At 53.3% G+C, this 15,458-nt stretch overlaps 1 protein-coding gene across 4 annotated transcripts in view; it reads left to right on the top strand.

Moving 5' to 3' along the window:
* Positions 1–15,458, top strand: part of CGN (cingulin) — a 38,509-nt gene that overhangs the window by 3,341 nt on the left and 19,710 nt on the right. For 3 of the 4 annotated variants that reach the window (XM_025192500.1, XR_003091923.1, XM_025192501.1), the window contains one exon: positions 14,183–15,367. In XM_025192500.1, coding sequence (XP_025048285.1) covers positions 14,210–15,367 — 1,158 coding nt within the window. In that variant the 5' untranslated portion in view covers positions 14,183–14,209. Of the gene's footprint in view, positions 1–12,734; positions 12,755–14,182; positions 15,368–15,458 lie in introns of those variants that run through there. The other variant, XM_014526000.2, reaches the window with a different exon arrangement.

Raw genomic sequence — 15,458 nt, 5'->3', positions numbered from 1 at the left:
TCCTGCTGGTTCTGAAGGATGGTATTTTTAGCAGCCAATTTAAACTCTGTGTGGAGGGGAAGGAGATCTGAGCCTTCGATTAGTTGTTCACACTCTGCAGTTGTTTAAAACCTAACTGCTGGGCTGCAGCTCTCAAAGCTGAAGCCCCCATCTTTCTAACCACTTCTCTTCCCCCTGAGTTAATACTTCACGTTCAAGGCTCTGTACCAGTAACTTATAGCTTTTTAAAAATATCATATCTATATCCCTATAATTGAGATGCTCTGACTTATTGTAATAAAATATATGGATGAATAAGAGCGCGCTCTGCACAGAATACACCCATCTGCTTTTGAAGGCTTGTCTGTGCCGTAGTGCATGGATTGCCTAGGCATAAATCCTGGTTTCTATCGGGAGTCTTGACAGGAGAAAGATTTCATCCCTGAGAACAATTTCATTGCTTCCCCTTGCTCTAGCTCGTGCTGTTCCATCCTTCAATGCAGTGTTGCAGCTTTTCAGAAAGAGGCACTGGGAGGCTCATTTATGTAATACGGTTGTTCTGTGGGTGGTTTCATACCATTGTAAGCCCTGGGTGATGGAGTGATCTGTGTCTGGGATCCGAGTGCTGAGAGGAGAGGCAGTGGAGGGGCCAAGAGATCTGGGTTCAGATCCTGACTCTGCCACTGACTCTGTCTACCCTTGATCAAGTTACTTAACACCTTGGGGTCATTCTTCTCCCTGGTGAGAATAAGCATGTTTTACTTACCTTGCCCTGCTAGATTGGGTTTGGCTGTAAGTGGGGGCACAGCTCCTAGTACACAAGGGTTCTGACCCCTGTGGGACCTGGGGGTTAATGGTCTAATATAATCAGTCTAGTGCTTAAAATACATGTTTCCTCTTAAGAAAAATATGCCACCACGTCCCCTTTCCTCTCATCTCCATCTATCGCATGAGCTGGCACCAGTGCTGAGCTTGGGATTCAGTAGGGTGTTAGGGAGGGAGAGGGATGTGGTGAGCAGAATAGCAGGCAGGGGCGATGGGGGGGAAGGGTGTCTGGGCTCTGTTTTTGCAGTCTGGTTTCTGACTTGGATGATCTTGAGCAAGTGGCTTTCCTTCCCTGTCCTGCCTCGGTTTCCCTGTCTGCAAAATGGGGGTAAGGACACAGACTTCTCTTGCAAAGCACTTTGAGAGCAACTGGTGAAAAGCCTGAAAGCTGGGCGCAGAGAGCAGTACTATCTGTTATGGGCACCCCTTCCCCACCCCTTGTAGGGGACCTCCAGACCAGCCCCCACTTGTACAAAGCACCCAGCTTACACGGGAGACCCCAGCTGGCAAGATGCCAGATGTGTTTGACTCTCCCCAAAGCCGCCACTGAGGTTGAAAAATCTGATGGTAGGCCCTGTAGCAAAGTCCTGGCTTGTTCCCATAGCATGTACATCCCCCCCTGCAGTTAGCCCTGCCCTTTGTTACAGCTGCCCTTGTTGGGCTGCACTGCCAGCCAGCTAATCAAAAATAACAAGCAGGCTCATCCTTGGTTCTTCTAGCTGGGGCGGCTGTCTTGGGACTGTGTACTCCTTTCGGCCGTCTTGGTTTAAGGACATAGGTGGACGAGGTTCTTTGGGAAGATGTGATATCTTTTATTAAACCAACTGAATAGTTGGCAAAATTGTTCTTTGCAAGCTTTTGTGCACAAACACCCTTTTTTACCCCCATTTTACAAATGGGGAAACCTTGCGTCATGCTCTCATAGTGGCTCCAGCTATACCCCTCCATCCCATCCTCTAACCAGCACAGCAGCCCCTGCATGGAGCACAACAGCAGGCTGCTTCTGGGGAGCCCTGTCTACCCACACTGCTCCAACCAGTTGGTCTGGTTTGGAGCAGGTTTCTGTTGAGAGCTCCTGCAGATCAAAGTGTGGTGTGTGCATGGGGAGTCTTGCTGACAAGAGCTCCTTATCTCTGCATCCGAATTAGGAGGTGAAGAGTTGCTTGCAAGGGACTCGTGGTCTTCTCTCTTTTTGGGTGGTGGGGAGCTGTCAGTTCTCTCTCGCACTTTATGCTGGGAAGCCTTTGCTTTCCTCTTGTCCTAACAAGCTGGAAGCACGCACTTCCTCTGTTGCGGCAGCACCTTCTGGGTGCGAAGGGCAAGGTTGATGTTACAGGAAAATAGAGAGCAGGGTTGATAAGAACTGCCATTGACTGACTCAGACCCTGGGTCCTTCTTGCCCAGTTTCACTGGTCAGCATCCACGGGCTCCATCCATGCATTCAGGGGACAGTGGGCACTAACTGGTATGCTCTGCTCCGCGTCCCCTTCCAGATTCCTTGTTGTTAACCTATGACCTTGCTCCCCTTCCTGTTGTTTCTTTTTATTTGTCCCAAGAAATCAGTTGGTGTATTTAATAATTAAGGGAGGCTTATAGTTCTTCATGCTGGGCTAAGCCCATGACGGCATATCAAATAAGCCTGTGTTGCACCGTGGCAGAGTGGATGCTGTAAAGGAGAGTGAACTCAGTTTTTCCCACGGTCCCTCTCTCCTTGGTAGCCTCCCATATTCAAGGTCTAGGAAGCTCTGGTGCAGAGGCCGTGCCCCTCACTCCCATGCTCAATAATGGCTGATGTCCCTTTTCCTCCAAGAACATGTCCAGTCCCTTTTTGCATCTGATTAAACCATCAGCTTCCACCACATCTGGTGACCGCAAGTTCCCCACGCAGACTTTTTGCTGTGTCTTGCGAGCTCACCGGTGCAGATGTTTGGGCAGCAGGGTGGCACCGCTCAGCTGTCTGCTGAGGTGCAAAGAAGTGGAAAGGTGCAGGAATACATTTTCTAGACCTCTTTCTCCAAAGGTGGAGCCCTAACTGGGGAGGGGTGTGGACCATGGAGGCATCTGTGAGTCCTGCTGCTGCCCAACAGGGCCCAGAATTCAATGGGGAGGACATCCAAGGTGATGTGGCATGTAGTGTCCAGGTGGAGGGACAGGCTGCGATGTTCAGCCCCACCTGAGTGAGTGGGGCCTCGGTAGTCAGTGACCTTTAAAAACTGGGCAAAGATGTTAAATGCTTCTCTTGCTTTTTATTCTCCATCTTGAGGTCCTTCCAAGTTAAAATCCCACCAGTAGGGGAAGGGGCTCTTCCTGGCTTTCCCAAATACTTGGATTATCAGGGAGTGTAGTGAGGGGCTTGCAGCCAGCCTGTTTCCTCTGGGCCCGATCCTGTGCAGCAGGATTTCCGTTCAGACCTGGAGTGAAACCAGCCTGGGTTTGGGTTACGAGCTATTCAGCGGTTTGTTTAACTCCAAACAAAAACGGTGTTGCACTAAAGAGCAGTGCGTCCTGGCCAAGCCCTTGCTCCTTTCCCCGCCTCTGCTTTGCTTTTGGATTACAACCAAGGGGTTAAGTGCCTGTATGGTATTTGGCCTCGCTACTAGCATCACATGTTGGCCTGTGTCTACAATCCCCTGGCACCGAATGGAGCAAACATCTAGGTGCAGGCTCATTATGCACCAGTGGGCAGATCCTCACTCCTGCCCCTGTGTCCACCGCAGAATAGTTAGTGCTGGGATTACCTGGGTCTGAGTAACTTGCTTTCAGTGACAGGATTTGTTTGGAAACCTGCTACTAATGAGCCTGAGGATCCTGACCAAAGTCGTGTAACATTGTGTATATATAAGTCATGCAACATTATATATGGGGGGGGGGTGTGTGTGTGTGTACACACTGTATAATATGTAAATTGCAAAGGAGTTTTCTAAAACCACTGAATTGGAGCCTGAATCATACTGGCTTTCAAAGATGTTTTGGCTCCAAAATCATGCAGCAAAGATTTCTCTCCCCCTGGTGATTCTGTACCTTGTTTGAATAAGTTATACCCCTGCAGATATATGTTTAAATGTTAAGTATCTGGATCTGGGAAGCTGCACCAATCTGGGGTCTTGGGAGGGGTCTAACTGCTGGATCGGATTGCAGGACCCTTCAGGAAATGTGGGCATGTCTTCTTGTGCCTGCTCAGGATCAGAGCCTGCAGGCATAGGCCTGAGCACCTAACAGTTTCTGTGGAGCTGGGAGTGCAAATTGGGGTCCAGCCTTGAGAATTGGTGTGTGTGAAAGTCTCTGAATTGTCTTTGACCTGCAGTCCCAGTCGGGAAGCATTGGACAAGTGCCTGGACACGATGGGTATGCATCGGGGCAATTGGTCTTTGCTCTTGTATGTAGGGATGGGGGAAAAAAGGGGGCAGGGGTGGTAAGAAAAAAAGAAGTCCAGCCCTACACAGCTGTAACTTGCTCAAGCAGGGTGATAAATCACCCTAGGTAAAAATCTTATAGTTCTGGAGCCAAAGCATCTTTGAGAGCCAGTAAGATTCAGGCTCCTAAGTCCCTTCACTGTTTTTAGAAAACTCCTTTGCGATCTAAGCTGTGGTCAGCCCCTTAGCACGTTGTTTTAGAACTGATCTCTTAGTTGGCCAGCGTCTCATTAGCTTTTTTTAAGACTAGTGAGCCAAAGGCTGGTTTAATGAATGATAGACTCCTAGAACAGCATGCTGAGTCTGGGCTAGGAGCACAAGTCCCATGCACTTGACTTTGAAAGGGAAGTTGCATGCTTTGGAAAACTGTGCTCTGTGATTGATGCTGGGGCGGGTGCTCCATCTAGAATAATCCCCAAGATAATGAATATAAGTGTGATGCCTTCCTTCTGGGGGGTTTCTGCCCTCGGGTAGAGTTTCTATGTGCCTCAGGCTTGTGTGACTTAGTGCTTTCAGTTCCCTCAAAAAAAAAAAAAAAAAAAAAAAAAAGGAAGCCAGGGTTGGAAATCCTAACCTGTTTGTTCTGCTTAATGACTGAGGTACGCATCTGTATAAATGAAGTAGTTCTCCAAGGAAGGAGATCCAAGGCACAATTCAATTGTAAAAGAGCTTTTTTTTTGCTGGATTGCAGGATACTTTCCAGGGATTGCCTTGTGTAGCTGCAGAACCAACCCAGCGCTGGGGTACGGCCTTTTCTCCCTCATCCTAGCATCAGCTCTGGGATATTCTTCCTGACCATTAAAGCAAGGAAACGTCTATTAAACTGGATTAGCTGGTGTGCCACCAAAGTCTGGGTCTTTTGCAGGCAAAACCAGAGCGTAGGGAGTAGTATCAGCTGTGAACTCAGTTGATGATTAACCATGGATTTTTTTGTTTTTTTTCCTGTGTTGTGGATGCAGAAAAATCCTGGATGTTGTGTATAGTCTGAACTATGGACCTCCGTCCTAAACATTTAGCGTTATCTTGGCTTCTCAGACGGGAGGGGATGGGATTGGGGAGGGGGAATATATTTCAGGAGGCCTGACGTCCAGGTCTGCAGGCATAATTTCTTCTCTTTGGCAAATTATTCCAGAGGAAGAAATGGCTCTGTTGCATCATTGTCGTACCCCGTTCTCCTGCAGCCACCGATGCCAGGCACGGTGTCACGGAAAGCCCCTCTAACCCGTGCTGGCCTGGGCCGCTAATACCCAAGCTGAAGCCCTCCCCTTCTTGCAGGGCTGGGTCCGGCCTCAACTCTGTTTACCTGGAGCTGCTCCAAGTTGTGCAATGGATAGGGAGCCGGTCGGGTCCCTGAGATTCCATCCCGCTGCACCTGCAGGCCTGTCTCTTGACGTCAGCGCAGGCGGGGGAGTTTCAGGTTTCTTGGTACTGAATCATTTACAGCACTGGTTTATTTTTAAAGCTGCCTTCGGGTCCCGATGCCCGGGTTCTGCGTGTGCTCATGGGAAAGGTCATAGACCGCAGTCACGGCCAGGGCAGAGCCTGCATCCTCTCGTGGCTCAGACTGTGGTGGCCTCTGCGATACGGATCTGCCTCCCTGGCTGTCAGGTCACCTTTGCCTGCTGTAGCCTCTCTCCCCCTGCTTTTCTGATGTTACGCCTCTGGGGAGTGTGTAAACGCTGGCACGGGGCAGAAGAAGGCCTGGTCTTATCTGATCATCTGTGCGGGCGGCATCTAAATGTGCCGTAGATACCAGGTTCATTGCACTCCCTATGTACCCATGTTGGATGGGACTTAAACCGTGGTGGGATCTAAGCAAATAGGCAGCAAAGAGGAAATTAGCATCATCCCCTTTGCTTGGACTTACACCCTGCTATCAGTATTTCAGAGAGGTCCCTCTAGGATATGTGCTTGGCCAGCCCTTGAGACCATGCTAATGCTGCACCTTAAACCAGGGGGTCTCAACCAATTCTTTACCGCTGTTCTTTTTGACTCCTGAGAAATGCCAGAGCAATAGTTCTGTTGCAAAGAGCTCAGCAAGCCCATGGCGTCATTGTGAGGCTGGACTCCTTGCAAATGTCAGGGTTTCTCTTGTGAATCATTGTGCACTTGCACACCTAACAGGGCTACTATTGTGCAGCACCCTTGAAAGGATCTGGGGGGTGGGGGGCGTGGCCTGATTGAGAATCACTGCCTTAACTATTGCATCGCCTTGTCACCTTTCCTCCTCCCCTCTGTTATAGTCCAGAACGAAACCTGCGGTGATGTTCCCTACCTTTCTGCTTTCCCTTCTCCTGCTGCCAGTTGCAAAACCACCTTTCCTTAACCTGGAACAAAGGGCCTATTATGCAGCTTATCTGCCTAAGCAGACCTGGCCCCTTTCCACAGCCAAAGCAGCGATCAAACAGAGCAAGGCTGGAGGTGCTGAGCTGGGGAAGAAAAGCTCCTTGCCAGATGCCTCTACCTCTTTATCTTAACCTCCAGGCCCTGACTTCATCTGTCAGGAGCCCCACTGAAATGAGGGGTGGATTTGGTCTCTTCTGGAGCCTCCAGCTATTGAATAGCCCTGGTTGCAGCTGAACGTCCTGGACTGGAGGGGAGTCTGGGCAGAGTTAAGGTGCAGTTGTTAGGTGAAGCCCAGCCCAGGAGAAGGGCAGTGCCCTGTTCAGGAACAACTTGGGCCTGGTGACACCAACTATTCGTAAGATCCTGTTTCAACCATCTTGAACCGCGCTGACATTCATCCACTCAGGAAAAATCCCTTCTCTGGGGCAACGTTCTCTGGGGATCTTTGAAAACTCTTGGCGCTCTGGTGTAGTGCCCGAAGACTGGAAGAAGGCCAATGTGGTGCCTATCTTCAAGAAAGGGAGGAAAATGGATCCGGCTAACTATAGGCCCATCAGCCTGACTTCTATCCCGGGGAAGATCTTAGAAAAGTTTATTAAAGAGGCCATCCTTAATGGACTGGCCGACGCCAACGTCTTAAGGGATAGCCAGCACGGGTTTGTTGTGGGTAGATCTTGCTTGACCAATCTCATTTCCTTCTACGACCAGGTGACCTATCACCTGGACAAGGGAGAAGAGATTGATGTCATATATCTTGACTTCAAAAAAGCCTTCGATCTGGTATCCTATGATCACCTCTTGGAGAAAGTGGCCAATCGTTGCCTTGGGTCCACCACGATCCACTGGCTGGAAAATTGGCTCCGGGGTCGGACCCAGAGGGTAGTAATCGATGGAAGTCACTCATCGTGGTGTCCTGTGACCAGTGGGGTCCCCCAAGGCTCTGTCCTTGGACCCATACTGTTCAACATCTTCATTAATGATGTGGACACTGGAGTCAGAAGCGATCAGAACTGGCCAAGTTCGCCGATGACACCAACCTCTGGGGCAAAGCATCCACACCAGAAGACAGGCAGGTTATCCAGGCTGACCTGGACAGGCTCAGCAAGTGGGCGGACGAGAATCTGATGATGTTCAACGCCGATAAATGCAAGGTTCTCCACCTTGGGAAAAAAAACCCGCAGCATCCTTATAGGCTCGGCAGTGCTATGTTGGCTAGCACTATGGAAGAAAGAGACTTGGGGGTCATCATTGACCACAAGATGAACATGAGCCTGCAATGCGATGCGGCGGCTAGTAAAGCGACCAAAACGCTGGCTTGCATCCATAGATGCTTCTCAAGCAAATCCCAGGGCGTCGTTCTCCTCTTGTACTCGGCCTTAGTGAGGCCGCAGCTGGAGTACTGCATCCAGTTTTGGGCTCCACAATTCAAAAAGGATGTGGAGAAGCTTGAGAGAGTCCAGAGAAGAGCCACGCGCATGATCAGAGGTCAAGGAAGCAGACCCTACGATGACAGGCTGAGAGCCCTGGGGCTCTTTAGCCTGGAAAAGCGCAGGCTCAGGGGTGATCTGATGGCCACCTACAAGTTTATCAGGGGTGACCACCAGTATCTGGGGGAACGTTTGTTCACCAGAGCGCCCCAAGGGATGACGACTAGGTCGAACGGTCATAAACTACTACAAGACCGTTTCAGGCTGGACATAAGGAAGAATTTCTTTACTGTCCGAGCCCCCAAGGTCTGGAACAGCCTGCCACCGGAGGTGGTTCAAGTGCCTACATTGAACATCTTCAAGAGCAAACTGGATGCTTATCTTGCTGGGATCCTATGACCCCAGCTGACTTCCTGCCCTTTGGGCAGGGGGCTGGACTCTGATCTTCCGAGGTCCCTTCCAGCCCTAATGTCTATGAAATGAAATCTATGAAACGTTTCTGTCCAGGAGCCTGTCTCAGTCCTGGGTGTTCCAGTAGTTTTGCTTTGCATGAGCGAAGTCCAGATCTGTGGCATTTCTCAAACCTTCGTCACCCGTCTGGAGGCTTTCCAGGATCATATGAATTCCTCAGAGATAAAACATTCACAGAGGCTCAACCTGTCGCTGCCTCTTGGGATAGGACATGACTCAAAACACATGGTCTAGTCCTGGACCCCATGGTGCTGGGTGCGGCACAGACATGGCCAGTGAAGTCCATGGTCTGTGTCCCTGGCTAAGTGTGCGTGGGTGTCCGATTCGTTCCATGCACCACCATGGAGCCACACCTGGGTTCACATGCATAAACTCGGGTATAGGAGACAGCGTGGTTTATTGCCTGTAGCAGCGATGCTGCCTCTTTCCTCCTGGATCACACAGCCTGTGAGCAGGGACCAGAGGCAGAGCCCAGCCCAGAGCCAGATCCAGCCTTTACCTGTGGCCAGCAGTTTCAAGCCTGCAGCGAGAACCGCATCCACACCAGGGCAGGCTATGGCTCTGCTCCAACAGCCAAGCGCTGACGTGGTGCGGATCTCTGGCTTTAGGAAGCTGCTTCCTCTTGGGGTCCCTTTCCATTAATCCTCCCTGCACCTGTTTTAGCCGAAGGGTTGTGGCGGGCAGTTTAGAGGCTGAGTCCAGCTGATGGGCTTCTCTCTTCACAGCAAGGTCCTGCTTGGGGAGAAGCCACCAGCTGGCCACAGTCCTGGAGCATGAGACTGTCACAGGGCAACCTTAGGCCTGGCCTTGGGCACGCTTGTGTCTGAATAAGTCTGCTCCTGCCTCACCCACCCTTTGCCAAATGTGCTCTCTTTTTGGGACCAGCGGGGCTGTCTCAGGCCTTCTTGCAGAAGGAGCTGGTGTTGGATCTTGTTGTTTCTTGCAGTCATGTTGTGCTTAAAACTGGCTCCTCTATGCCCTTCATTGTTGTCTTTCCCCCCGCCCCCTAGTGTACATGTGCATATGTACACGTGTGTGTATGCACATGCATGCACTGCAGCCAGTGGATACAACTTGGTTAGGAATAGCGTTTGCTTTGTCATAATGCAAGCAGGGAAAACAATAGGACCTGAGACCTCTGGGTTACAGGCTTAGCGTAACTCCAGGTGTGAGGCCCTGGGTGCAGGTAGGTCGGATGGCAAGTGCTGTTGGTAAGGTAGAGATAATGGCTAACGTGAGGGCATCAGCTACCTAGCAGGAAGCCCAGGTACCTGCTCTGGGCATTTCGGGGAGGCAAATTAATAGTTGAAGCAATAGTGCAGCTGTGGCTTGGTGTGCACGTTAGTAACAGCAGATTAGCTAATTCCACCATGGAAAGTGGAACCCCCTAAATAAGGGAAGCACAGAAGCTAAATACAGAGAAGGGGTCCTCCTGGATGTGCCACACACTGAGCCATGATTTTCCATCTGAGAGCCTCAGCGTCGTGGGGCACCTTGTGATACTTTCAAGGGTGCCGTGGGGTGCCGCACCATGTTAGCCCTGCGCACATGATTCTCAGCTAAACCCAGAGACTTCCCATAGGAATCCAGAGGGTTAAAACCAGCCTGCCCTGGGCAGTCCTCCTGACTTCTCTGCAACTGGAGAACTGCTCTAGTATTCCCCGCCCCGCCGTCAAAAAAAAATCAAGTGAAGAGCTGGCATTTTCTGAGAGGGGCCTTGAGTGTAACGAGGTGTAGGAGGGGGATGGAGGGGAGTTAGGCTGCAGCAAAGTTACCATTCCATGGTCCCTACCCCCAGGCCTGACGGCCCCCCACCCCAAGGGACTGAGCTGTCACATGAACACTGGTCACTCGGTATTGCTGTCCTCCCCTTTATTAGATTCCCATTGTGCTCAGACTTGTTGGTACTCGATCCGCCTGCCTTGCCTGAGTGTCTCGGGACCCCACAGTACATTAACAACCTTTCCACCATTGGAAAGGTACACCATTGGAGCTGCTACCAAGGCATCACCATTTATAGAATGATATGTTAAATAACTCTGATTGATTAATTTGTGCTTTGGATGATTACTATGAGCCTGTAACCTTCCCCATCAGGTGCGCCTTCTGTTCAGGGGTTAGCATCTTCCGGTCTGCGGACTTTGGTCTCCAAGGAAGGAAATCCAAGATGGGTTGGCAAGGTGCTTTATTGATACCCAGTGTGGGGATGCCCTGGGTCCCTCTAGCCTGTTCTGCCTGGAAGTATGAAAGTTAGCAAGGGCCCATCTCAAATCCTATTATCTGCCTGTGTTTATGGGCTTTAGTGACTGAGTTTCCCTGGATAAGGTCAATCTTGTTATCCCAACTGCTCTTGTGGTTGTTGGGATAATGAGCTTGGGATGGAGGGTCTTGGGGAAGCTAGGGCATAGGTGCACTGAAAGATGTATGTATTTAATGGAGTTCATAGCATCTCTGGGGTTCTCTCCACCCCATAATACAGGATTTTGTTGTGGTGAAAGTCCTGGAGGTCGGGGAATGGAGGCTGTGAACTGGGACTCGTTGTTGTGCACCTTTAGGCAGTAACCTTTGAAATCACTGGTGAGCCCTCTAGCTGTGCTTACTATGTTGTGTAGTCATGTGCGCACTCACGGGCACCCACACACCTGCACGCACACTTCAGCACACAACCAAGGCCAAGAAACTCCTCACTCTCACTCTCACTCTCACTCTCACTCTCTCACACAGCAGGCTGTCTCCCAGTCAGCTAATGCCCTGATTTCTCCTTGGATTGCTTAAAGCCCCTTGCCCAACCATGTGAAAAGCTTCTGCTTTGCTCCCCTGCTGAGGCCACATCCACGCCAGTGCTTGGCTGTTGGAGCAGAGCCATAGCCTGTCCTGGTGTGGATGTGGTTCTTGCTGCAGGCTTGAAACTGCTGGCTATGGGTTAAGGCTGGATCTGGCTCTGGTCCCTGCTCTCAGGCTGGGTGTCCAGGGTAGCAGCTTGGGTTCGAGTGCAGCACGTGGCAGGGTGGTGCTGTGCTGGGAGGCCCCAGCAAGCAAGTGTCTGGGGGCAGCACCACAAAGGCATTGGTGGCTCAGTGGCTATGAGTAGCCCCTGTCTAGGCAGGTTGCTGCCAGATGAGGGGAAGCGACCCCCAATGAAGTTGCATATCCCACAGGTGGGATTGTTCAGGCTAGAATTTGGGTATAGACCCACATGTACTTGTATGTCCACAGACATGGACACACATGCATGCTCCAACTGCAGAGGAAGAATTGCAAAGGCCATCATGAGCTCAGCTGTGGCAAGGGCCAAGCCCGGCCTCCCTCGTCTTTGCCACCTGATAAGGCAACCGATTGTAGAGCTCCCCATATCTGCCAGGCTGAAGGAGCAAATAGGTCTCTGCGGTGCATCTGCCATGGGCTGAGGGCAGCACAGTCATGGGGGCCATAGCATGGGCATCTTCCACCCATTTACTTCCTGGGAACCTTGGACGTCCTCCTTGCTGCTGGCGCTGTTGCAGTCTAGGGCAGGACCAGGCTCCGTGAAGCAGTCCCTGGACAAACAAGCATGTGAGAGGGAGCAGGCAGGGACCTGGGCCTGGCTCCTGGGGCATCCCCTTGGGTGAAACCTCCTGCAGGCCATCACCTCCAAGCTCTTGGGCCCCTTTAGCAATTCAGGCGGGTGAGGCAAAACTGGCCTCCGAGTCCCTTACCTCTGTCCCTGGCTCTGCCAGCTGGGTGGGGAAGGAGCAGTGGATGGGGAATGGCTTTACTTGGCTGCATTTCCCTGCTTCTCTGTCCTACAGCAATGGGCCCAATCCTGTCCTGACAGCCCCAGGGGACAGAGGCAGGTGTAGGACAGGAATAGTTGGGCCCTGTGCGAAGGGTGTGTGGCTAGTACATGGGAAGCATTATTCTGCTCCTGGTAGCCTATGGGGGCAGGCTGGCCAAGTCTATGGAGAGTCCTGCTGTTTAGTTCTTCGAGCGTCAGCTCCCCGAGTCCTGGGACCTGCTGAAGAGAGGAGACAGGCAGAGACTGGCAGAGAGGTGGCAAAGCGCAGGGTGGTGCTTGGTATGATTTTAGGGCCTGTTTGAGCCCATCTTGCTCCTTTTATAGGGTCCCTTTGGCAACCCCTGACTGTGCTTGGACTGGCAGGGGCGGCCACAAACCCTGCTTAGTCCCAGGTGGTGGGGAATTCCTATCTTGCTGCTTTTCCTGCTCATTGCAGGTTGTGCTGCCTCACCTCTAGCTGCCAATGACCCTGCTTTCCCACCCAGCAGAGCTGAGTCCTGTTCTGCTCTGGATCAAAGGTAGGACGCGTGATAAGTTCCCTGCATGATGCCTTGGCTCCGGCTGTCCAGGAGCCAGATGCACCCAAGGGTATTTTGCTGCTGGAGGTGTCCCGGGCAGGCTGTTCCCAGCCTGGGCTGCTGAGCGCAGGGGCTGAGACCCTTCAGGCATCTTATTGTAATTGCTTCTCCGGCAGCTTGCACACGATGCTCGGTGCTTGCTGCCTGTCCCCTCTCAGGGCTGCAGGCGAATGGGGCTCCAGCAAGGAGCATCACATTGCGCTGGTCTCGGTGCATTGCTGCTAGCATCTCTTGGCACCAAGTGGGGGTTGTGCGGCCGCTGAAGTAGCAGGGACGTGCAGCTGGCGTGAATGTGGGTGGCTGGGTCTGGCAGAGTTCGGGACATAGCATGGTAACGGTATTAGCTTGTAACTGCAGTAAGTGTGCAGCACTCAGCATCTTTTTGGGCAGGCAGGAAGAGAGGGGAAGATCCTGGCTTTGGAGCTTGCCGTGGACAGACCCCGTAGAGCAGAGGCAATTGTCTCTGGGGTCTAGTTTGGGGTTCAGGAGGGCTGTGTCCGGGTGGTGCCCTTGGATTTCCCGCTTCCCTGCTGTGATGGTTGGAGGAAGCTTGTATGTTCAGTGCCTGCAGCCCTGGGTTCCTGATCCTGATGAAGCGGAGACTTTGGATGATGCGCGGCTGGAAGGGGGTGCATGGGGCAATGACACATCCGGGCTGTCTGGAGAACAGGACCCCCTTGCACGGGGGCCCTGCACTGTCCTGCAAAGGCAGCTGCCTTCAGCAGGGCTCCTGAAGTGCTTTACTTTGGCTTCTCATGTCCTTTGGCACAGCCCCCCCCGGCTAATATTAACCCTGCATGTGGCTTTTAATGGTGCAGGGAGGAAAGGGGCCGCTCAAACTCCAGAGTGCGGCAAAAGTCTGGTGCCCTAATGCCCATGTAGGCACATGGCCAGGATCTGAGGTGGGGAAGGGAAATCTGTCCTCTGAGGCAGCAGAAAACGTCCGGGTGTCTGTCCATAACTGTGCCCTTCAGAAAGGTTAGGCTGCAAGGAAACGTCCAGGCGACGACTCCTGGGTTCCCTTCCTGGCGCTTCAGCCGCAGGCGAGGGTGGCTGGGGGCAGGACCTCTGAGAGCCTGCTTCTGAGGGCGCCTTTTGGGGTCAGGGCCGGGCGTTTGGGTGCCAGTGGGATGCTACTAGCGCCTGTCTCTCTGCCGCCTCAGCTGGTTTTCAGCAATAAAAGGAGGTGGGAGCCAGGAGCGCCGCACTTCTTGTCCCAAAGGCTGCTCCTTATCGGCAGTGTCAACAAACCCAGTATTGACAGAGCACTGGGTTTACTGTATTCACTCAAGCTCAGCCCTTCCCTTCCCGGCGCTCCCTCCCTTGGATCAGCTGAGTAAAGCATGTGCATGCTCTTCTCCCCGGCAGGAGTCCGGCGCGCTCCAGACCCCGCAAATGGATCAGCACGTGAATGGAGCGATGGCCGAGAAGCAAAACCCTGTGGACTACGGGGTCCAGATCCGCTTCATCGATGACCTGACGGAGCCCAAGAAGCCCCACAAGATGCGGTCCAAGGCAGCCAAGCCGAGCTCCTACGGGGTGGCAGTGCGGGTGCAGGGCATCGACGGGCAGCCCTTCGTGGTCCTCAACAGCGGGGAGCGTGGCAGTGACTCCTTCGGTGTGCAGATCAAAAGTGAAAGTGCGTACAGCGGCCTCCCCGCCGCTCAGCCGTCGCCCGCCAGCTCCCCCAGTCGCTACCCCAAGGAGGCTTCGGGTTCACTCAGCTCCGACTCCGACCTGCCAGAGAACCCCTACGCAGCACGGCGCGCCCGGTACAGCACGTCCGACGAGGAGCAGAGCTCCCGGCCCCGTGGGAAGGGACCTCCGGCCAGCCCTGCCCGGTCCCCGTCCCCTCAGGGTGGCCGCCGGCCACTGCTTCCCAAGAAGCCGTTCAGTGACGAGCTGAGGCGGACGCAGTCTCACAGCTCTCTGCTGGGCCCCGAGTCAGGGGAGCCCTTTGGCCCGAGCCGTCCCAGCGCGCAGACCAACGGCACCGCTCAGCCACGGCCGCTGGGCAAGGCCAAGAGCGGCAGCATGGTGAACATCGCTGTCCAGAAGGGGCCCGAGGCGAGCGAGAAGGCCTCTTCCGCCTTTGGCCGGCGGCCCGTTGACAAGCAGCCGCCTTCTGACCCAGAATCCTCCAGGCCTGGCCCACCGGCTGCCACGGGCGACATTGACACGAAGCCCCTGTCCTCGGTGGATTCCCTCATCAGCAAGTTTGACGGGACGGTCCAGCAGCGAGGCCGCACTGCCCGCCGCAGCCGTATCCTCCCGGACGAGAGGAAGCGGTCGCAGAGCTTGGATGGGCGCGTGTCCTACCATGATACAGCGGACTCCCGGGAGCTGACCACCGCCAGGCATGGGCCCGGCTTCCAGAAGGGGCTGAAGCCGCCCGCTGTCACCACGCATGCCAGCAGCCTGCCCAGGACGAGGAGGGAAGACCTGAAGACCAGCATGGCCAGCAGGTCCCAGCCCACACGGGACTGGGCAAATAATGGCCCTGAGGAGCCTCTGGTGGAGCAGCAGCAAAGTCAAGCGCAGTCGGAGTTGCAGGTAACGTATCCCCTTGGCAGTGCTGCGTCTCTGGGGACCCTGGTGCAGCCACGTGCTCTTGAGGCCTTTTGAATCATCCTCCCCTTCCTGG

The sequence above is a fragment of the Alligator sinensis genome, unplaced genomic scaffold (assembly GCF_000455745.1).
Source record: "Alligator sinensis unplaced genomic scaffold, ASM45574v1 scaffold880_2, whole genome shotgun sequence".
Lineage (NCBI taxonomy): Eukaryota > Metazoa > Chordata > Crocodylia > Alligatoridae > Alligator > Alligator sinensis.
This window is presented reverse-complemented; position numbering and strand designations above follow the sequence as displayed.